General features: G+C 37.6%; 1 protein-coding gene across 1 annotated transcript in view; it reads right to left on the reverse strand.

Annotated features, from left to right (window-relative positions):
• The window catches only part of suclg2 (succinate-CoA ligase GDP-forming subunit beta), a 312,117-nt gene that overhangs the window by 194,801 nt on the left and 91,769 nt on the right, over positions 1-25,547 (reverse strand). Inside the window, exon 2 of the mRNA XM_072582505.1 lies at positions 18,343-18,484. Coding sequence (XP_072438606.1) covers positions 18,343-18,484 — 142 coding nt within the window. The remainder of the gene's footprint in view (positions 1-18,342; positions 18,485-25,547) is intronic.

The following is a 25,547-nucleotide window of genomic DNA, read 5'->3' on the forward strand; positions in this document are numbered from 1 at the left end:
AAAATATCAGGAATCACACCATTAAAAGGCCAGGATTCCAGGACTGCATCAACAACATGATAGTATTTATAAATAAATAGTTACAAATGAATACAAAGTTAGTGATCATGGTGCTTTATCTTTACCTTACTTGCTACCTATATTTTTGCAACATTGTGAAAGCAAATCTTTCTGTAAAATCTGCTCTGTTCACAATTCCTACCAAAGATAAAGTTACATCTTTTTGCAAGCATGCTGTAGTTTACTGATGTTCACAGAAATGAGTTTAAGATACCATTCATCCATCCCCCAAAATTCTATTCCACCTCTTGTGATGTTATGAAAGCATTTATAACACTACTAAAATGGCGTTCTTTTTCAAGTAGACAGCTCAGACCTTTAAGAGTCAAACTACAAATACTGGAAATCTTCAACAAAAAAAATAAAATGATGGAAATATTCAGGCAAGCTGGCAACACTTGTAGCAACAGAAATATCATTATTGTCTTAGATTAACTATCATTTATACATTTCTAAATTTGTCCAGTTTTTTACAGGTTTAAAGCAAATACAAATATTGAGGAGGGGTGCAGGAGAGGAAAGAATAAAAGGTGAGATCTGAGAGAGGGTGTCGTAACAGCTCCAATAGAGAAAGACACAATGGCTCTAGAGGAGAGTTAAAGGAAAAAGGAAGCATTATTACTGACGGTTGTCATCTAAAAAGAAACAAAAATGGGAGCTTGGGTTATGATCTTAAATTGTTGAATTGAGTGTTGAGTTCAGAAAATCATATTGTACTTAAAGATGAAGTGTGAACATAATGGTCCTCATGTTCACACTGAGCACTATTAGAATTGTTTAGGAAACTGAGGACAGAGTTATCAGAATGAGACTAAAGCAAAGAACTAAACAGAATGACATCACAGGATTATACATCTGAAATGAAAGGGGGTGCACAGAAAGTGATTACGCAATCTGTATTGACTTGCCCCAAAGTAAAGTATATGGAACTCTGAGCAACAGATACAGCATACTAAATTGAAATTTAATTAGCTATTTCTGTTGGAAGTTCTGTTTGGGGCCTTTGACAGGAAGGGAGGAGTTAAAAGGGACAGGTATAGCATTTCATGCACTTCCATCAGAAAGTGTTGTGGGGATGGAAGTGGAGGGAAGGATTTCAGAGGTGACAGAGGAGTAGCTGAGGAGTTCACAGAGGCCATGGTCCTCTCCTAATGTTAGCAGGAGACAGAAAGATGTGATGGCACCAGAATGAAGATGGGGGAAGTGCTGGAGGATGATCCATTGAATATGGAGGCTGCTGGGTAAGTGAAGGACAAGGGAACCCTTTTCTGGAAGGAGAGAATAAAAAAAGAAAGTGGGAAAAAGAGGCAAAAAAAACTTTGCACTTAAGTAATGTTTTACACAACTACTGGATGTGTCAAGTTGCTTTGCAGACAACTGACTACTGTTTGAAGTGCAGCTACTGTGAACCCAATAAAATCCCACAAACATCAATGTGAGGAAAACCAGATGATCTGGGTTTTTTTTTGTGCTGACTGGAAGATAAATATTGGCCAGGACACTGGTACTAATCCAACTGCTCTTCTCTAAGATAGAGCCATCTCTCTACATAAGGAGACACCTCTGACAGTGCAACATCTCCTCAGCACTGCACTGGATTGTCAGCCTTGATTTTTGTGTTTGAGACAATAAGTATGACCTGAACTGTAACCTTGTGATTGAGAGGCAAGTGTGCGACCAAATGAGCCACTCTTGATAATATCAGGGAGAAGAGCTAAGAGAAAGCATGTGCTGAATGGACACTGTCAAAGGTCTTGTCAGAGGAATGAGGAGACTGTCAGTTTAGGAAAAAGAAATGCAGTAATCTCTTCCCAGCATGAGCAAGCAGCCTTTAATTGTAACAGTCAAACATTCTAAGGTCATCACTCAAACAAATCTTGCCAACTTAACCAAGACATAAAGGCAGATAGAAAGACAGTACAAGTAAAGGTAAATTAAAACCCTACATGACCATTAAAATAATTTAAACAATAATTATATATAAAACCAATTCCTACTCAATATCAGAGTTGCTGAATTATGCCATCAAAATAGGCATCAATCACTTGTTACACCATGTTTCAAATTGTGTTATTAGAACAATAAATACCAGGCCTAGTTATTAGAATTACAACTAGAACCCTACCGTGTGGAAACAGGCCATTTGGCCCAACAAGCCCACACCGACCCTCCGAAGAGTAATCCACCCAGACCCATTCCCCTACCCTATTACTCTACATACACCAATGCACCTAACCTACACATCAGTGAACACTATGGGCAATTTAGTACAGCCAATTCACCTAAAGGGCACATCTCTGGACCGTGGGAGGAAACTGGAGCACCCAGAGGAAACTCACGCAGACACAGGGAGAATGTGCAAACTCCATACAGACAGTCGCCTGAGGCTGGAATCGAACCGGGGTCCCTGATGCTGTAAGGCAGCAGTGCTCACCACTGGGCCACCATGCCACTTTCTTATCATATGTGAAATGGGTTCAATTATTAATAATATATCAACAGAGACTATTGTGCATCATTTTGAGATAAAGTTTGCAAAGTGTCAAGCTCCATTGAGAATCTCAGATTAGTGCATTTTCATCATCTTCAAAAGGCATAGTTGGAAACACAAATTCTGAATTGCTCACCTCCTATTTGGGAAAAATGGTAGAATATGTGATAGTGTAGATTTCAGAAATTTAATAACTATTTAAAGATTGAACGAAGCAGGAAACCTCTGGAATAAACTATTAAAGAACAAGGACAAACTTATACAGGAATTGAAAATAATTAAGCATGACTGGGAAAAAAAAGGAGGGAAAGCTACATAAACAAAACTGTTTTATCAATGGCTTGCTGAATGGCTGCCTCATGACACAAGGACAATTAATTGAAGAACTTAATCACAAAAAAAAATGTCTTCAACACATAGTTAAGGCCAAAAGCAACAAGAAACAAAGAAGCTACTTCTGACAAGAACAGTTAGAGACACCCAAAACATTGACTTCTTCAACTCCTGAAGCTGCCTGGCTTGCTGTGTCCTTCCAGCCTCCTGTCTTCTTCTGACAAGAAGGCAAGCTGCAGATTTGCAATATTGTGGATGAAAAAATCTAAATAATCATCAAAAAGATTACATCATAGACATGAAGGACCAAAAAAAACTGTATAATACAACACCAGAACTTTCCTTCAACAGAATTTCGAAGAAAGACACTGCACAAGGATCAAACCATGGACATCAGAGATAGATGGAATCTGTAGTTGGTTGGAATCATAACTAAATTCCATCACTAGTCAGGTAATAGCCAATTTGAGTTGTGAGGCTTAACTTGCTTACTTGAGGGGTCTTATTTTGGTTACTATATATAATTAAGTTTAAATTATTGTTTTAGTACTTAGTTATTTGTGAGATTTCTTAATAAGTCGCTGCATTAAAGGCAACTTGTGGTAATTTATCCACAACAAATATTTTGGTGCTTATTTTTGACCAGTAGAGACTTGATAGGCTGAACAGCTTTTGTGTGCTGTTGACCGCTGTGATTCATCCTTAGTTCATATTTATAATGGCAAAATACTGTAAATGATGGAAATCTGAAACAAACACAGAATGCTGGAGAAACTCAGCAGATCTGTGGAGATAAACACAGTTAACATTTCAAATCTGGTGTGAGGCTTCTTCAGCACTCAACTTCAGTCAAAATATTTCTGAAGAAGAGTCATATCAGGTTTGAAACATTAACTCAGTTTGTCTCTCCACAGATGCTGCCAGACCTGCTGAGATTCTCCAGTGTTCTCAGTGTTTCTTTCATATTTACAAGAACTGGCTCGGCACCACAATTGATCCTAATGCCCTGTGTTAAGAAAAAGAATTAGTCAATTAATCCTTATCAACATTTGGACTGTATGCTGGAAATGCAGGCATCAATATCAGACGAGAAAAGATTTGAGTTTAATTACAATTCCCCACTGTCTTCAGTCTGTTGACATCCGCCATTGATGCCCACAAACAGAAAAAAAGCCACATGAGTGAGATCCATGACTTGGGGATGAATAGAACCCAAACTCAAAGGAATTACTAAAGCAAATAAAGAATACCAGCTTTATTACAATTGTGACAACAACTGAGATACTAAATAATTTTTGTTGTGATTTATTATTTAAAGCGAAGAAAACCATCCTTAAATCCTTACACCTTTTTCTTAAAAATTGAAATGCCATGCTTTCCTTTCTACAAATCAACAAAATCATCATTGGAGTTTAGCTATTGTGCAAGGATTTTATCTAACATACAACACAGTAAGTGGTTAGGACATTAATGTCAGACTTCCGAAATGAGATTTTGATTTGTTAGGCTCCTGGCAATTATTTGCAGTTGCTTGCATCCATTTATAAAAGCCCAATGTAAGTTCATTCACCAGCATGTGCTACACTGATCAACTGCAGCAAGATCTGTCACAGAAAATAGACTATACAATATCATAAGAAATGAAAGATCTTTCTTTTAGTTCAACAATTGGCCATTCACTTTTATGACACCCCTCCAACTCACAAGAACATACTCAGAATAATAGATGACTAACAACATAGCTCTTTCTCTACAATGCCTAGAATTTAAGAGGCCCCTGACAAAATAATGACAAACAGATTTATAATAACAAGACATGGTCATATCTGGCACAGTGGTTATTGAAAGCTCCAATCTACAGCAATAACACTATTGTCTACATCTTTGTATTGTTGTTGATTCTTTTTCATACACTTAGAAAAACTTTAGCAAATGAAGAAATTACAAGATCTTGATGTCCTCTGTTCACCAAAGTGACCTTACCTGTATTACATTCAGATAAACATAAGAAAAGAAATGTATTTATCTATTTCTAATTTAAGCTCATTGTTTATGTGAATAATTATGAAAAACATTGTGAGATATTGCACCAATATCTTGGGTTTGTAAAAGATAAATTATTTTTATACATCATTTGCTCCATAACAAATGGCATCAATCATGCAGAATATTCAGGTGTTAGTTTTCATTTGGTGCTTTCAAGCTGCAAGAGAGTAAATGAAAGTATGCAATTTACAGGAAAATATTTTCAGGCAGAAACTCAATGAATCTCAATATTACAAAATAAGGACTTTAGCTACATATTGGTAAAAAAGGTGGCGGCACACAACAGTACAACAGAATATTAATAATAAAGAAAAAAAGCAGTTTCAACAATAGTAGTCATTGTTATTGAAAAGTCAACCAGAAATAGATATTCTTGACTTGTTAAATATACGACACCCAAAATCACTGATCAATTTATTTACTAAAGGTAACAAGAGATATATGGAGTTGATGAAATATGGTCACCTGAATAAGGAGAAGGATGGTAGAAAGCAAAGGATTGGTGTGAAGTGAAATTCACAGACTAGAAAGTTTTGACGAGCTGCTCTTATTTACCAGGAGCTCATCTGATTGGGTTTTGGTATTTGAGTGAACAAAATTGAAATTTTATTTAAAAAAAAACAAATTGGGCAGTGCTGCTAATTAAAATGAAGTCTGTGGAAAAATCTGAGGACAGCATCGATGGGAAGGTGCAATGAACAGCTGAATGGAAGAAGCAGTTGAATGCATAGAGATAATAGTAATACATTTTGGAAATAAGAACAGGGAAATAACAAAGATCATAAACAGTAAGAGAAATAAGGCTTGCTTCACAGGAGTTGAGTGTTCTCATGATGATATACTGTAAACCTTCTCAAATGTGAAGGGTTGTCATAGTGATAAGGTACTTCTATTGCCTCATGAGACTGAAATTACAAAAATTATTAAGAAGTTTAAAACAAAAAATTATGTCAAGGTGGATTACAAATATAGAAGCCAGAACGGGTCATTGAAACAGTGTCTACAAGTCTTGTAAAAAGCAAAACGCTGGTGGCTGGAATGGAAAATCTGTCTCAGTACCGTCCAAAAACAAACATCTTTCCTGCAACATTTGTCCACATATGTCCTATCGACAAAAGGTAGGACAGATTTAACTGGTCAATTACCATCTCATCAATCTAGTCTCAATCATCAAAGTGATGCAATGTGACATCAATAATGGTATCAAGCGGCACTTGCTGAAAGCAACCTGTTCATTGGTGCTCAGTTTGAATTCCACATGGCATACTCAGCTCCTGATGTCATTACAATCTTAGTCCAAACATGTTCTAAAGAGCTGAACTCAAGATGGGATCAGTATGACTGCCCATGACTTCAAGGCATCAAGAAGCTCTAGCAAAACTGGAGTCAATGGGAATGAGAAGAAAGACTCTTCACTGCCTGGAGTCATACTTAGCACAAAGGAAGATGACTGAAGTTTTGGAGGTCAATCATCACAGCCACAAGACATCAATGCAAAGGTTTCACTGGGAAAGATTCTCGGTCAAACCATCTTCAGTTGCTTTGTCACCTTACCTCCATCATCTTGTCTGAGATGTGGATGTTTACTGATGATTGTACAACATCTAACACTATTCACAACTCCTCAGAGGCTAAAGTAGTCCATGTAGAATTGTAGATGCCTGGACAACATTCAGTCTTGTGCTGATGAGTGACAAGTAATATTTATGTCAGACAAGTGCCAGGCAATATCAGTCACCAAAAAGAGAAAATCTAATCATTGCTCTTTTGGATTCAATGATAACACCATCACACAATCCTCCACTATCAACTTTGTAGGGGATTACCATCGCCCAGAAATGAAATGGACCAGCCACATGAACACTGGCTAGAAGAGCAGGTCAGAAGATGGGAATATTGCAGCAAGTAATTCACCTCCTAACTCTTCACAACCTCCCCATCATCTACAAAGCACAGGTCAAGAGGAATACTCTCTACTGTACTTGCCTGGATGAGTGTAGCTCCAACAATATTAAAGAAGCTCGATACTTTCCAGGACAAAGCAGTCTACCTGATTGGCCCTATCCACCATGCAACATTCACACCATCCACCACAAATGCACAAGGCAATACTGTGTTCCATCTACAACATGCACCTCACAACTCAACCAGACTCCCTGGGCAGCACCACATAAACCCATGAATACTTCCACCTCAGGACAAGAGCAGTAGGTACTTGGGATACGACCAACTATTTCAAGACACACTCTTTCCTGATTTAGAAATATATTGCCATTCCCTCATTGTCACTGGATCAAAATTCTGGCACTCTTCTGAACAGACTTGTGGATGCAGGAGTTCGAGAAGGCAGCTCACAATCACCTTCTCCAGCCAATTAGGGATGAGCAACAAATGCTGTTTGAGTCATCAACAAATGAAACTGTTCCGATGGTCTGTTATGTAATCCATCTCTTTGAGATTAAGTTTCTACAACATAGCATGTGATTAATACCTATAGAATTTAGTCCCTTTCCTCATTCACACATATTTGTCTTTTCCAAATATTTATTCACTTACCTTTCAATAAATTCCTTTATGGAATCCACTATGGATTTTGCTTCCACTGCTGTTTCTGGCAAGATGGCTGATGCCTCAACGATACTCTGACAAAATAATTCCTAAAAAATTGTCCTCATTTTTTGCTGATAATCTTATTGATGATGCAGCAAAATCATCAACTAGCAGAAAACATTTTTCCCATGAATTGTGAATGGTAAAAAAGTTTGTTCTTTCAGATTTGTGCCATGTCTACAGGCAAGGATTTGAACTGGAATGAAATGCACATCTGCTAACATTGGTGCCAAACAGTTCAAGGCAGCAAATTTAAAGCAGCATATTATGTTGAAACATATTGATTTATCCATACAGCTTTTCAAGCCAGCGACAGCACTGACAAATTAAACCTTAAACTTGTGTAAAGAGATGTATTGTGTATTTTTGGGATGTTGGACTGTGGGAAAGTGCAATACAGCTAAAATTCTATTGAATGTTAATAGCTAACCAGCTATTTTGAAAATTACACGATCAAAGGATAACTACAAAAAGTACAATAAATTAAAGTCTTTTTATTAACAACTTAAATTACAACTCAGCAACATAATCGCAAAAGCTTATTAATTCTGACAATAAATGTATTTTCAATTTCTTAGGTCAAACCAGTGTTCCATTTGACCCCAGGCTGAAACATAGCTCGTTCAGTCGAATTCAGCCCATCTGCCATTGAAATCCTCATCCTTGCTTCTGTTGCTTCTAGATGTGATTAAACCAATGTTTTCTTGGCCAGTCTTCCATCTTCTACACTCCACGAACTTGTGTTAATCTAAAACCTAGCACTGCCTGTATCCGAACACACATCAAGTCCCTTTCACCCATCATTCCTTAACCAGCTTGTGCATTAGTATAATCCTTTTTAAATAGTTTATTGAAGCCATGCTGCCAAACAAAGTGTGTCAATGGATAATTTCAATAGAACTTTTCCACCATTCTAAGGAACTTGATTCCTCTTATTGAAGCTACACATTTATGTATGCATATTCTTCATGTTGTTTCATCCAAGCTACACAAGTTTAATTACAAATCAGAAGGCATGGCTGGTAATATCTAACTTGTCACACACCTGGATAATCCTTGCTTATTAAAACACAAATTGTACTGGAGTTTGGATCATTGTATTACATCATAGAAAGCTGAAAAACTGAATTACAAATGGAAATTATATAAAGGGGGACAATGGCACACAAAGATTGCTCTCCTTTGATAGGAACAGTTTGGGAATAGGTGTAAATGCACCTGAACTCTTATACTGATAATTTTTCCAAGTAAACGGGCATGGATTGCACTTCAAATCTCAAATCTTTAATCAGCTTCAACAGAATCAAATCTTACACAGATGTCAGAGGTAGTGTCTTTATTCAGAGAGTAGTAGGGCGTGGAACACACTGCCTGCAACAGTAGTAGACTTGCCAACTTTCAGGGCATTTAAATGGGCATTGGATAGACATATAGACAAGATTAGAATAGTGTAGATTAGATGGGCTTCAGGTTGGTTCCACAGGTCAGCGCAACACTGAGGGCCGAAGGGCCTCTACTGCACTGTAATGTTCTATGTTCTATGACACACCATATCAAATCCATGTATCATGCGAATTCTGTTGAACAATATCCTGATTGGTAGTCTTATTTGCATTTAAGAAATACATTAATTGAATATCCTTTGTTCCAGTCAAAACTTTGAAAGTATAACTAGTCCTATTCCAATTGAGATGCAGAGGCAGAGCTAAGTGGGTCAAGCAAACTGTAGAAGCTTTCTTCAGGCACCTTGTGCCTTGCCCAGTTCATATTAAAATTTAGCAAAATCGATGTAAACTCAACTGTATTTGACAATAAGGTGGGCAAATGATGACAGACTACAAATTCTTGAAGTCTAAAATAAATCATTGCAACTGTTTTCGCTGATCAAAAGATCTATGTGGCTCTTCATAATTTACAGCTTAATAAACAATATAACCATAAGCTAAAATTAGTGATTAAAGATTCCTGTTCAACCTCACCCTGCCCCCAAGATTCAAAACAAATACGCAAGATCTAAAGTGAGTAAAGCACAATCTCATTTCCACAGATGTAGTTCTGTTTACAGAACAAGAGTGAGAATTGGTACATCTGGAGTAAAACCCTATAACAGCTTACAAACATACAATGTATTTTTTCTAAAACAGAAATATTCATTCTATGTTATAGAACATCTTGTTACTGCTCTATATTTATTCATATATTGAGACAAATTAACCTCAAGAAAGGCATCTATTTTAAAGTCAACAGTATTATACATATTTCACATTTTAGTACCCCCATAGATTTCATCCCCAAAAACAATCCAGTGCAACACTTATAAAGAATGGAGGTATAGAGGCTATGCCACTGACTAATGATCCAGGAAACATGAGTTCAAAGCCCGTCATGTCAGCTGGGGAATTTAAATCCAGTTAATTAAACAAAGCTGGAACGAAAAGCTACTCACTGTAATGGTAACTATGTAACTGCCTAACTGTAATAAAAACTCATCCGTTTCATTAATGACTTTCAAGGAAAGAAATTTGTCTTCCTTACAGTACTTACTCAGTCTCACATGTGTGTGATCAACTCCAAAAATAGTATAACTAGTTATTTATTTGTACTTAAGTACCATTCAAATAAAACCTACTACCCCCCTCTCAGTGAATGAATCAGCATTCTTCCATAATAAATATGATTTGGAATGCTAGCAAGAACAACGAGGTCCCTGCACAGAGTACATTCTATGTCCATCAAAGTGGCTTGGTCCCATCACTCCTGGCTGAGCTTGCCACTTGCTGAAGAGTGTACGAAAAAGGAACAAGAGTAGACCACATGGCCCTTTGAGCATGCTCTGCTATGCAATAAGATCATCGCTGATCTGATTTCAACCTCAACTCTACATTCCTGCATATCCCCAAGAATCTTTCAGCTCCTTGGTAATCAAAAATCTAGCTAGCTTTGCCTTAAAAATATTTACAGATCCTGCATATACTGTCTTTTGAGGAAGGGAGTGCCAAAGACTCTCAATCCTCAGAGTAAAAAAAGTTTTCTCATCACTGCTTTACATGGGTGATCCCAAATATTTCAATTGTGACCCACCAGTATTTTCCCACAGGAGAAACATTCTTCTAATATGCACCTGGTCAAGTCTCCTTAGGATCTTCTATATTTCAATTAAGTCACCTCTGACATTTCTAAACTCCCAAAGTTACAGTCCTCAGCTGTCTAGCCTTGCCTCATTGGGAAATCGACTCATTTCAGGTATTAGATTAGTAAACTTTCTCTGAACTACTTCCAAAACATTAACATCCTTCTGGAAGTAGAGTGATCAATACTATACAGTACCCCAGATGCAGTCTCATTAATGCCTGAATAACTGAAGGATAACCTCCCTAGTCTTGCATTCAATTCCCTTCCAAAACACCAGAAAATTCTATTGCCTTTCCTGATTACTTGCTGTACACATAACAACCTTCTGTGATCCTTGGGACACCCAGATGTCTCTGTGTCTCAGAGCTCTCGCCATTTCATCTTATCATTTAGATAACAAGTTTCTTTTTTTTATTGCGTCTGGCAAATGGAGAACAATTTCACATTTTTTCCCACATTGTCCTTCATTTGCCAGATCTTGGCCCACTCATTTAGAAACATAGAATACCTACAATGTGGAAACAGGCCATTCAGCCCGACAAGTCCACACCAACCCTCCAAAGAGTAACCCATCCAGACCCATTCCCCTACAACTCTAATTTACCCCTAACTAATGTACCTAACCTACACAGTTTTAGCATAACCAATTCATCTAATCTGCACATCTTTGGATTGTGGGAGGAAACTGGAGCACCCGGAGAAAGCCCATACAGACACGAGGCAAATGTGCAAACTCCACACAGACAGTCACCAGAGGCTGGAATCGAACCGGGGTCCCTGGCGCCGTGAGGCAACACTGCTAACCACTGAGTCACCGTGCTACCCTAATTTAAACTATGCATAAAAGATTGTCGGCTCATTCCTCTTCACAACTCACTTCCCAACTTATCTTTTTATCATCAGCAAATTTAGCTCCCATACCTTTGATCCCATCACCTAAATCATTCATATAAATTGCAATGAGTTGAGGTCCCAGCACAAAGCCCTGTGCACACCACTAGTGATCTCCAACCCAAGCCTGAAAGAGATGCACTTATTCCTACTCTTACTTCTTGTTAGCCAATCAATCTTCTCACTGTGGCAATATGTTACCCCAATATCACGAACTTTTATTTTCTACAATAGCCTTTGATGCAGCACCTTATTAAATGCCTTCTGGAAGTCTAAATATAATAAACTTTTATTCTCTGCACGAGTTACTTTTTCAAAGAACTCCAAGAAACAATTAAATGTGATTTCCCTTTGACAAAACCATGTTGGTCTGCCCAAAAACTTATCCAAATGTCGTATTATAAAATCTTTAATAATATCTTCTAACATTTAGAGCAGCAGGGTCAGGAATTTCTTGAAGTAATCCAGAAGGTATTGCAGAAATTCATCCCAAGGAAGAAGAAACATACTAAGGGGAAGATGAGATTACCATGGCTGATAAAGGGAAGTCAGGAGCAGCAACTAAAAGCAAAAGAAAAGCACACAAAATGGTGAAGGTAAGTGGAAGTCAGAGGATTGTGAAGCCTTTAAAAGCAAGCAGAGGATAACTTAAAAAAGACAATGGGGCAGTGGGGGGGGGGGGGGGGGGGGGGGGGGAGGAAGGGGGAGAATGAAATATGAGGGCAAACGACCTAATCATACAAAAGAAGATTGTAAGAGGTTTTTTAGATATATACAAGGTAAAAGACACAAGAATGGACATTGGACCACTGGAAAATGAATCTGGAGAAGTAATAATGGGGAACAAAGAAATGGTAGAGGAAGTAAATATCTATTTTGCATCAGTCTTCATGGGGGAAGAAACCAGTAGCATACCAGAACTTTAGGAGAGTCAGCGTGCAGAAGTGACTACAGCAGCCATCAATAAGGAGAAGGTGCTAGAAAAGCCGAAAGGTCTGAAGGTAGACAGATCACCCAGACAAGCTGCACTACACCCCACAGTTCTGAAGGAAATAGTGGAGGCATTGGAGGTGATATTTCAGGAATCACTGGAAGCAAGGAAGGTCCCAGACGACTGAATCGTGGTTAATTTAACAACCCTGTTTAAGAAGGGAAGGAGGCAGAAGGCAGGAAATTGTAGACTGGTTAGCCTGACATCAATCATTGGTAAGATTTTGGGGTCTATTATTAAGGATAAGATTGCAGAGTACTTGGAAGTGCATGGTAAATTAAGGCAGAGTTAGCACAGCTTTGTCATGGGACATCAAGCCTAACAAATCTGTTAGAATTCTTTGAGGATGTAATGAGCAAGTTAGACAAAGGAGTGCCATTGAATGTGATCTATCTGAATTTCTAGACGGCATTTGAAAAGGTGCTGCACAGGAGGCTGTTAAATAAGAGCCCAATGTATTGTGGAAAAGATGCTGGCATGGGTAGAAGATTCGCTGAGACTGGTAGAAAGCAGATAGTGGGAAATAACAGGATCTTTTTCAGGATGGTAGTGATCAGTGGAGGTCTGCAGGAGTCAGCGTTGGGACTATAACTATTCATCTGAATAAAGGAACTGAGGTCGTTGCTGTTAAATTTGCGGATGGTACAAAGATAGGTGCAGGGACAGGTAGAGTTGAGAAAGGGGGCAAGATGAAGGTGGTCTTGGACGGGCTAGGAGAGTGGGCAAAGAAGTGGCAGGTGTAGGAAAGTGTGAGCTTATGTACTTTGGTTGGAAGGATAGAGGCATAGGGTATTTTGTCAATAGAGAAAGGCTTCAGAAATCTGAAGTACAAAAGGACTTAGGAGTCCTAGGTCAGGATTCTCAAAGTTACTATGCAGATTCAGCTGACAGTTAAGAAGGCACATGGCATTCATTTCAAGAGGTCGAACACAAGAGCAAACATGTACTGCTGATGTGAAATAAGGCTCTAGTTACACCATATCTGGAACACTGTGAGCAGTTTGGGCCATTTATCTAAGGAAGGATGTACTGGTATGGGAAGGGGTCCAGAGGAGGTTTACAAGAATAATCCCAAGAATGCCTCCTTCCTGCCTTGTTTCCTTTTTAAATAAAAGAAGTGACATCAGTTATCTTCTAAAGAAACCTTCCCCGAGCGTCATGAATTTTGGAAAAATTGAAACTAATGCGTCAACTGGCTACATTTTTTAAACTTCAGTTAAATCCATCAGAACTTGGAGACATGTCAACCTTCAGTTCCAACAATTTACTCAGTATTACTTCCTTGGGAATTGCAATTTTCTTTTGAGTTCCTCCCTTATTTTCAATTCTTGATTTACAGGTATTTCTGAGATATTACTTGTATTCTCTAGAGTGAAGAGTGACACAAAATAGCTGTTCCATTCATCTGCCATCCCTCCGTTACTAATTCCACAGACTCACTTTCTGTAGGGCCAACACTTACTTTGTTAATTCATTTTTAAAAAATATCTGAAGAATTTTAAATACCTAAAGAACAAAGCTGCCAAAGACTTTGTATAACAGGTGACAGGTGAAAACCAACACAAGGGGAGAAAGCTACTTGACCTCACCCCCACCAACCTACCTGCTGTGTGACTGTATTATGAAAAGCCTTGACCATTAAGCTCCTTTGGAAACAAAATCTGTCTTCACACTGAAGAACCTTCAAGTGGAATGTGTAACATTGTTACTTCACTACATTAGACAGATTCAGAACACATCTAAACAGCTCAAAATTGGGCATCTAAGAGGGGTTGGGGCCAATCAACAGTAGTATTCTATCAGAATCTGTAAACTCATAGTCTATCACTTCCACGCTCTACCTCAAGTTGAGGGGCTAAACCTGATTCAAGGAGTAGAGAAAAACATTCCAGATACAAGTGCCAGTCTAGTACAACCAAACAGGATCTACATGCATACTGAGAAAGTATTGTGTGGCAGTCAGAGCTATCAACCGCACATCTAATGAATCCGATCAAGGTTCTCCTGCCACTCTCAACTGTGATTGGTGACTAACAATGACTAACCAGAGAAGGCTCCATAAAAGCCTTATGATAGGACACAGAATGCAGGAGAAAGGAGGTTATGGTGAATCTGTATCAGACATTAGTTAGACATCAGCAGAAGTATTATATACAGTTCTGGATACCAAATGTCCAGATATGTATGCATTAGAGAAAATTCATCCCTGGAAACAGTTATGAAGATACACTGTTATGAAATCAGGACTGTTTTCCTTGGTGAAGAGAAAACTTTGAGGAGACTTGATAGAAGTGGACAAAATCATGAGACAGTTGAACAGATTAGATGAGGAAAACTATCTCTGTTCATAAAAGGAACAAGAACCAGGCAGCATAGTTTTAAAGTGTTTTGCAAAAGGAGCAAGTGTGAGGTGAGAAATAAACTTCTTCAAAAGAGCAAGTGGCTAGAGTCGGAAACACATTGCATGGAAATGTGTTAGAGACAGGTTTAACTGAAGTATTCAAGAGGGCATCAGGTGATTACATAAATAGAAACAACTTTGAGTGTTATGGAGAAATGGCAAAGAAAGGCACAAAATGATAATGCCCATTCACAAATCTGATACAGATCTGATGTGCCAAACAGCCTCCTCTTGCATCACAAAACTTCTGTAATCCTCAAAGGTGACAGAGCCTAGAACAAATGTAAAAGGTAAGACTTAAGTACTTACAACTATCTTTAATCCTAAGTACTGAAATGACCATCTCAGCCTCCTCCTCCTGAAGTCTCCAACACCATAAAAGCCTACCTTCAGCCAATTTGATTCATTTCTTGTAATATCAAAAAACAGCTGTGGGCACTGGAAACAGACCCAATTATATCTGGGTTGAACTCAATGGTCCAGAACTAGCTACACTTGGAAATGTGGAGAATTGCCCAGGTTAGGCATAGAAAGGAAGAAAAATCCATTCTACTTCATTATTTACCCATTTGCCCACTCTCAATTATTAGCAACGTGATGGAAAATGTTGTTGATAATGTGATCAAACAGTGCTTACTCAGCAAGAACCTGCTCAGTAACATTTAATTTGGGTTCTCAGATAAGTCATCTACGAATAAAATTGGGTAAAATTGAAGTCCATGAGAATCAGAGGGAAAATCTTTCCACTGACTGAATTTATAGCAGCATAAGGATGTATGCCATTCTTGGAGACCAAGATCTCAGTCCAAGACATTTCTGCAGGACTCTCCCATGCCAACATCTTAGGTTCAAACATTTTCAGGGACTTGATCAATGCTGAAAAAAACCCAGTAAGGTTTGTGAATATTTACTAATAATTGCATGGCACTTAGTTTCATTCACAACTCCTCAAATAATAAAGCTGTTGTACCTATCTTCAGGGAGAAAAACACTGGAATCCATAAAAGTTTGCACTGTTAAGTGGCATTCATTTGCCAGGTAATGGCTATTTCGAATAAAAAAGCTTTCAAACACCACCCCTTGTTGTTGACAGGCATTACTATCATCAAACTCCCCACTAACAGTCCTCAATGGACCAGAATTGACTATAAATGTTTGTGGAATGGCACAAAAGATTCAGTGGTTACAACAACAGATTAAAGAGAGGGAATTCTTCAGTGAAAGACTCATCAAAGTCTTCCCACCATCGAAGAGGCATGAGTCAGGATATGTACTGGAGTGTTCTCCATCTGCTTAGGTAAGCATAGCATCAATATGACCCAACAAATTAAATACCATCTAAGATATTAAAACAGCCACTTGATTTGCACCTCATTCACCTCCCAAACATTCACACCTTTTGCTAACTATGTAAAATGTGCAAGAAGCAGCAAATGTGGCAACTCATAATGCCTTCTTCCACAGCAACTCGCAGATTTACATTCTCTAACACAGCAAGGCTAGCAACTGCACATTCTCCTCCAAGCTACAAACCATCCCGACTTGGAAATATGTAACTATTACTTCAAGGCTATCAGGGCAAAACCTGGAGCTTTCTCTCTAATAGTATTGCATGACCACCTTCACCTTGCAGACTACAGCAGTTCAGAAATTGGCTCATCACAGTTTCCCAAAGCAAATCAGAAATGGGCAATAAATGTTTACCTTGCAAGCAACACACATCTTATCAATAAATAAAAAAGCAGCAACCATCCAAAAACGAAAATGGCAACAGATCAAAGAAAATACAAAACAGCAGAGTAATATTTCCCATCTATCTACTACATTGCTTGACAAGAATGAAAGTAACCACATAACTAGAATCTTTAAAAAGCACACATGAATATTTAAAAGTTAATGAATGTTCAGTGCACATGAACAAACACCTTCAGTGTGACAGCACTGTAGACACATTGTGTCTACAAAAGCACTGAAGATTTAAAACCAGCTGCTGAAAAGTATATCCCATTCTATCCATTAGCAACATTAAAGGACCAGTCATTTTTCATTTATACTTTAGATCATTCTGACAGTCTGCTCTCTGAGCATCTGAACTTTACTTTGTATTGGTATTTATCAAAGAAGAGAACGCTGACAAAATATCAGTTGAAATGTTTATCAAAGTAGCGATAAATGAAGCGAAAATCAATAACCAGGATGTACAGGAAAAGCTGATTATCGTTAGACTAGATAAGTTGACGGGCTCAGATGGCTTATACTCCCAGATTGCAAGTGGAACTGAAGATGAAAAATATAAAAGGCCTTCACATAATTTTCCAAGTTTGCCGAGATACAAGAGAGGTACCAGAGGATGGAAAGTGACACGTGACATCCCTATTCAAGAAAATGCATTAGGAGTTTCCTCGTAACATTTGGCCGGCCAGCTTGACATCAGTTATGCAAAATTTTAGAAACAACAATCAGAGATTTGACAGGATTAAATTCATTATCTACAACCTGCACATATTTATTGAACGCAGATCACATTTGACTAGGGAAGTTGATTTTTTTTGCTGAAGGGTTAGAGAGATTTGATGAAGGAAATGCAATGGAGGCTGTCAGTATGGGTTTTGATAAAATAATATTGCACAAATGTCTAGGTGTCTGAAAGGGTTAATTCTGAGGAGTGCATTAAATACCATGCACTATGATCAAGTCTTATGAGCTTATCGGAGAACAGTTTAGAATCTTGACAAAGTGAAACCTACCATATAGATCTTCCCTACAGCCTTTGTAACAATATGAATGTATCACGTACCTAGTTGTTATCATGCATTAAAGTATAATTTGTTTAAGACAAGAGCCTCTTCTCATTAAACTACTATACTAAATCAAACAGGCTCTGTAGATCCCAACCCACAAAGAGGATGGTGACAGCAAATCTATCTTAAAGTGAACAATTGTACAGAGAATCTATTACAACATGATGACCAGCAGTATGGGTTACTCATACAAGCAACATATAAAAGTACAGTTAATAAAACTGAGGTTCACAGAATAAGAGGATCAGGGTTCACTTGGATAAAAAAAATAATGGTTTAAGTACAGAAACAGTGAGCTATCATTCACTTACACCCTTTAGGAAAGGGAAAACTACCAGCTGTATCTGGCCTGACCAATATGCAAGTCCAGCCCACAGCAGCATGACTGACTTTTGAAATGGCCTAAAAAGCTACTCAGTTCAAGGACTAGAGATGGACAACAAATACTGGTATTGTCAGTGATGCCCGCAATCCATGAAAGAATAAAGAGAGAAAATGTTGTTCGTGATGTTATAACGTGTTAATTGAAAAGGTTATCCTTGATCAACTATGTTGATCTAACTTCTATTGACACCACTCAACTTACTCAGTCTCTTAGCGGCCTCCAGGGCATCTTGTGAGTTGTCAGCAACAAAGAATCTCTGAACTGTGACCCCATGATCCGCCATGATTTTTTTACTCTGGTACTCTTGAAGGTTCAACCATCTCACAGGGATTATTTGCACCATCTGTGTTTTTGTAGAGGGGAGAAAACAATTTAAATCATCTGTTTAGCTAGTTCATGTATTTACAAACTTTCATTATTTCAGTGCTGCTGAATAATTTAAAAAGCTCCAAAGATTGGCCGTCAGAATAGCTGGTCATTCTAATAATTCACTGAGCATGTTCACACCTCAGGCTGTAAGATCTATTCTATTTTCCATTATTCCCAGTAGTTCAGTACTGTTGCCATTCCTTATCCACTATCCGATTTAATTACTCTGATTCTAATGTCATGGGAGCTTCAATCCCTGCAAGCTTGTTCCAAGATGCTCAGACAAGATGTTAATGAAACAGACTTGGAGAAAACGGACAAGGTTGACCTGCCTGAGCAGCTGTCAGTGAAGGCTGCCCAGGCATACTCCTATTTTTTGCTGCCTGCCACAATCTCATGATTATCTACTGCTATCAATGCATGTGAATTAGAAGGTAGCCTTTTCACTTTGTTGGTATAACCAACATTTACTGCATCAACTCAACCTGAGAAAAGTCTTTCATTAATATTCAAATGGCTGAGGAAGAATCACTTGTAAGTCAGAGAAACTGTAGGCAGAGAGGTTTCGTACAAAAAGAGAGTAGGGAATTATATGAATAGGGCATAATCTTCACTTTAAAAAGTCATCGATAAATCTTGCGAAAGTCACTAAAATTGCAGACAAAGAGCTTTATACAAAATAGAGATTTAATAAACTGCAGTAAAGTACAAGGGTGCCACTTGACAAAATCAACGCAGTCACAGAAAATTTTAAATATTTAGTGGTCCTCTCCCAAATTGTTTTGACACTACTCTCTGCTGCATCAAGATTCAATCCAATTTGAAGCATTATGCATCAATTAAAAAACCATTCATTAAACTGTTTGTTATTCTGTTCCATAATCCTGTCTTTGTGCAATATAGTTTTTAAATAATTTTCTTCATTATTTTAGATAATGTGAGAAAATTTCACAGTTGCACTGTCATTTATGGAATAACAGAGGATTGGTAACCCAAAGACTGTTTATACTCTGGAGATCCTGGCTGAATTTCCATCACAGCTGATAGTGAAACTTGAATTCAAATAAACTAAAATTAAAAGTCTAATGATGACCATGTAACCATTATTGATTGTCATAAAAGCCTTTCTGCTTCTCTAATGGCATTTAGGAATACAAAACTGCCTGCACACAAATAATAAGACAGATGCAACCTGGCTACTTATTTCCTCCATTAGCCTATACTTCATCATCAGCAAAGTGATGGAAGAGGTCATCAAGCAGCATTCACTCACAATAACCTACTCTGTGATGATCATTTTGGGTTCTGCACCCAAAGCAAAAACTTTATTATTATGTGTACTTTCTGGAGAAAAGGAGAAGTTGTCATGCTGATGACACTGGTCTGAGAATCAAGCACTCCTCAGGGATTGATTAAATCTGTGGCTTAGTTAATTTAAGACAGGAAAACAGGTTATAAACCAAACATCATGGCCGAGCAATGGAGTTCAGTATGTATTGCCTGCACATCCCAGCCAGGCTGACTGACAAGTAGTAACATCTGGGGTCATTAAAAGTTACTTAGAAGCAATTATAACATACCCTCCTTTCCAAAGGAAAGATGAACTATTTACAATAATAAGTGAGCCTATGAATCTATTATAAGACAGCAGTGGTTTACAGATCCATCCAAATCTCATAATGGTGACTTTGTCCAGAGACGTCACGGACTTCTACAGTCATCATGATATAATCTGTCATTCCCATTGGTCAAGTTTCATTTTGTTTATTTTCTTGGAAGTCTAGATGTCTTCCACTTACTGCTTGTGATTATTTGGTTTCCTCCATGTCCTGCTTGAGTTCTCTCATTAGAGCATTAGTGTTGACATTTGTTTATTAAATGATTGTCTCCTGAATCTGTCCCAGTTTGTCACAATGTACGCTATGCATCTTCACTGGTCTTTCAGGTTTGTCATTGCCTCTGGCATTGCTTTTGCTCAAGCTGATATTACTGTGGTTGCTTCTCCTGAGTCAGATTTGACTTATGTGCAAGTTGTTTAAAGTCTTTCTGTAGAGTGGCAATCTTTATACTGGATTGGTGATTTGTACGTCATCCAGTTTCCTTCCTTGCTATTTTAGATCATCATTCATCTTTGTGAGCTGCACAGAGGTATCCCTTAAAGATTTCATCATCTCTGAGATGGTATTCTCAAGTTTAGATGTGAACATAAGAACTAGGTGCAGGAGTAGGCAATTCAGCCCCTCTCGCCTTTTTTACTAGTTGATACAATCATGCTGATCTCATCTCAGTCTCAACTCCACTTTCCTGCCTGCTCTCCACAACCTCACAAGCTAAACTGCTCAATCTCACTTCATTAAACAAACCCCTCAACAATGGAATCAATCTAGTGAACTTCCTGTGAACTGCCTCTAATGCAATACATTCCTCCTCAAGGAAGGGAACCAAAATTGTACACCATATTCCAGGTTTGGTCTCATTAATGCCTTGCACAGTTGCTGCAACACTTCTCTACTTTTATACTCTATTTCTTTAGCAATAAATGCCAAAATATAATTTGTCCTGCACTAATTCAGCCTTTTGCTCCTGAACATTCTGACGAAGTCATATCAGACTTGAAACATTAACTCAGTTTACCACTATACAGATGCTGCTCGACAATGTGAACATGTTTTGACTACATGTTTGGACACAGATTTCAGTCTGTATACCATTTCATATATGTACTTATGGTGGAATAGTAGATGGTTTCATCGTAGATGAAATGTGTGTGTGCCTTTTTATATCAGTACATGGCTCACTGCAACTACAAATGCCTTTGCTCAAGTGAACTTCCTCTACCAAAGGCCTTCTTACCCAGTGGTTTTGTAAAATTGATTGAAAGCTAGCCATTTACTTGGTGTATGCAAAAGGCCAGACCTTCCCAATGTCTTGCTGTGTTTGGATACTCGAGTGATTGTATCAACTATCTGGGTTGTATTAATGACATGTAAGTTTTGATCACTTCATATTTATGGCCATTCTTCAGTCATTGTTTGACACCAAGTCTCCAGTTCGTTTAGCAAATCTTTTTGGACATCTTCCATGGGGGAATGGGAGGGGGGTTTGGGGGGAGGTGGGGGCATATAAACAGCAACTCAACAATTTTGGCCACTAGCTCACAATCTGAAAAAAATCACCTAAATCACTTTTACTACTTTTCTCAGCACCTGCGTACAAAATGGTCTGTGTATTCTGTAGGCTCCTGTCTAAATGACAAATTCTACTCAATGAATACAGAAAATGAATTTGGTTCTGAATTTTTCTTCTAATGTGGTCCATCTTTTTTGGGGATCTTTAAGCTATTCAACTGTTAATCCTGATGTATTAAAGCCACTCCCAACTGCTAAGCAAATCTTAATGGCTTACTTCACTGTGGGCACATCTGAGTCTAGAAACCATTTTTCTGAATGCTGTTTCTCAAGTCTCTTAAAGGCAAAGGTACACAAACAATAGAAATACTGTACCAACAGTTAATCTAACATCATACAATTGGACAGAGCAGTAACTGGAGAAATTGCTAATTCAATTTCCAGCAGTGGTCTCAGCCTAGACCAGAGAATACAAGCACATGAAAATAAAACTTTACAGTATTTATATGGAAACACGAGAGTATATGCTCCAACACGGTTAGCAAAAGTATTAACATTTAAACTCCAGACTTATGATGCAGTGGTAGATTTTACGCAAAATTCTCAAACCTTGAGATGTATTCACATTGTGCTGCTTTGGTAACTAGGCCAAGAATGTTCAGCTTATTAACCAAGGTTTCTTCGACTATTTTTAAGTTCGCATCTGTGTAATTGCATTCTTCATTTTGAAGATTTCTGAGTGACAAATGATTGCTTGAGCAAAGGTGCTCTCATAGTTCAAGCATTTGATGCTTGGAAACTTACCAGAGAGTCAAGGTTGAAATCCAAGGGTTTATAATGAATAACACTTTTCACTGGGCGTGAGAGAGAAATGAGATAAGAAAAAAGGAGAAGGAAGGTTAAGAGACATGATATATCATAGTGATCATTGAACTCTCTAGCTTATTCTTCACTCTGTTCCAATTACATCTATTCCATGGCTTATTTAAACTGGGTTTCGTACATAAATAAAAGTATGTGTGTGCATGTGTGTGTGTCACATAAATAACCTTGTGGAGTCTTTTACTCATTTGAAAATCAGGATCATTGGCCCTCATTTAAATATTTGCACAGTAATTACTGCATCATTTCAAATATGGTTTCTCTTAAACATTAATTACCATTTCAATGCTGCAATCCATTTTCTGATGAGCATAACATGGAAAAGCACTGCTAAACTAGATTTGAATTAAAATACTGTACATAAATAGAATTATTAAGGGTCATTCACCCCACTAAAGGAAGTCTTGAAGCTTAGGGCTTCCAATTTTCCAAATATAGTACTTATTACACTGAGCAAGCACAAAATGAAAAAAAAAACTCAATTTTCAAAAATTCACAGTCCAGTAGCCAGATACTGAACTGGAAAGTGAGATGTGACATATATGAAATTGACTGAAAATAAGTGCTATGCAGCTTTTAATATGCAATTTGTTTATATCTACGGCGACATTTTTGCAGTCACCATAATGATGCTCATTGAATGCCTCACTGTTTTGTCTTTTAAAAAAAAACATAAATATGAAAAATTACACAAATTACTACAAATTAACCCTCGACTTGTGGACTATTTGTGCTCAACTGTGTAAAATCTCAAGTTTCTTTTTTAAAAGGCTGGGTACACAAATGTATTGGATGGATGACTTTCTAATATATGACATATTTTCATATCAGTTGTAAAGATTCAAACATTACATTAGCTTTAAGCTATTATTTCAGCTGTTATTCAATGGCAACTTTCAATGATTATGTTTCTGAAATGTAAATTTAAGGATAATTCAAAATGTATCTTCCTTAGCAATAGACTGAAGGAAAAATTGCTACGGTGTTGTGTGCCTCTGCAAGATGACCATGCACACCATCTGACCAAAATAATTCTTATTCAATTTTCACTTAGGAATAGAAGAAAAGTTCATTAACAATAACAAATTGTCCTGTAAATTAAATTTCAGGTGAATACTTTCTCTTAATGTCCTCAAACAATGGTTTGATGCTTCAGCTTCACTGGTTTGACTCAACATTCTTCAAGCTACTTTTCCAAGGTCACTGAATTATTTATTTGAACGTTAATGGTATAAAAACATGACAAATTAGTTCATAAGCATGAATATTCCCTGACAATTAAGCTTATTGCAAATAACCAAAAACACTTTTTGTTCAAGCAACAAACAATTTAACTATTTGTATGTCAGCTAAATGAAGTAAAGACAACAAACTACACAAAAACTTAACCTACAAGGTAATGTCGACAGTATTGTACTTGTTTCAAAAACAGTAACAGCCAAAATCGACAGCACACAGCAATGCTGCTAATAGGATTTCAGAGAACCATAATAGGTATTTGAAACTATTGTAAAATGTAAAAGGAAGGCATTCATCTGCACAATTATAAATTTGAGCCTTCAAGACATGAACTATACAACATGTAAGTGAAGTCTTGGTTGTAACAGAGAGATATTTTCTTGTTGTGATCAGAATATTTTAGAGAGGGTGCAATAAGATAAGATTATACTACAGTTTATGTTGCATAAGCTTACTGTTGTTGCTGAAGTAATCTTATTGAAGTACTATTTTACTTACAATCATACATTCAATATTTGTGATCTATTATGTTCTATAGTCAACTCAACCACATTAGGGAGATTTAAACAACCCTTAGATAAGCACATGGATGATGATGGGATAGTGTAGGGGGATGGGCTGAGAATAGTTCATAGGTCGGCCCAACATCAAGGGCCAAAGGGCCTATTCTGCACTGTATTGTTCTATGTTCTATAACACTGCACATCAAACTGAACAAACATAAACAATAAACAGAAACAAAAAAATATCAGATCCTAATTCATTTGCAATATTATTTTACAAAAAAACTACTCTGATGTTTTAAATCATGGTCATAAACTGCATTTCCAACACGATCAAATGATTGACTGAGTGCTTTCAGAAACATTAAGTACAATGGCTAAGGGAAAATGACTTGTATTTGCACAGAACATTTCACGTCTTCATGAATTGCCAAAAGCAATTCAGCCAGTCAATTACTATTTGAAGATAGGCTGGATGGCAGATGTGTGAAAGACAAAGAGGGGCAAGTGTTCCTAGAACATGTTCAGGAAAACATTCTGTGGCAGTATACTTCCAGTTTAAGAAGAAAGGAAGTACTAGTGACATGGTTCTTGGTAATGAGATCGCCTGAGTGGATCAAATGTCAGTAGAAGAATTTTTATGGGATAGTAATCGTTGTATTACAAGGTTTTGACTGATTGTGAAAAAGCACAAAGAATAATCCACAGCAAGAATAATTCATTTCGGGAAAACCAACTTTATTGTGATATGAATGAATCTGGGCCAGACAGTCTCTAGAAGGTGAGAAAGCAAAGCCAAGGAGTGAAGTAAGACTGGCAGCCAGAATAAAAGAGAATCCCCAAATTTTCTACAGGAGAATAACCAGGAACACAATAGCCAGAAGGCAGAGGCCTCATTAGAAACCAAAGGAGGATTTATACATGGAAACAGTAAGCAGAGCTGTTATTACAAAGGAAGATGATGGTATCAGTCCATGAAGAGAAAGTAGGTCATTCTGATGCTAGAAGAGTTTAAAATTGATAAGGGTAAGCTAATGGATAAGCTGTTTCCATTTAAAGATCATAAGTCACCAGGACTGGAACAGATGCATTCAGCAATACGGAGGCAAAAGAAAGTGGAAATTGTAGAATGCAAGAAATGGCGGCCGTTTAGTATGTGTTTGAAGAATAAGTACAGAAATACTTAAAAGAATTGATAGCCATAGCATAACATCATTCCATCAGAGAAACGGTTTTCCTGCTCTCCTTGGAAATACACAAACAGTATGTGTAAAGGTCTTCATTC

The sequence above is a fragment of the Chiloscyllium punctatum genome, chromosome 12, assembly GCF_047496795.1.
Source record: "Chiloscyllium punctatum isolate Juve2018m chromosome 12, sChiPun1.3, whole genome shotgun sequence".
NCBI classification, from domain to species: domain Eukaryota; kingdom Metazoa; phylum Chordata; class Chondrichthyes; order Orectolobiformes; family Hemiscylliidae; genus Chiloscyllium; species Chiloscyllium punctatum.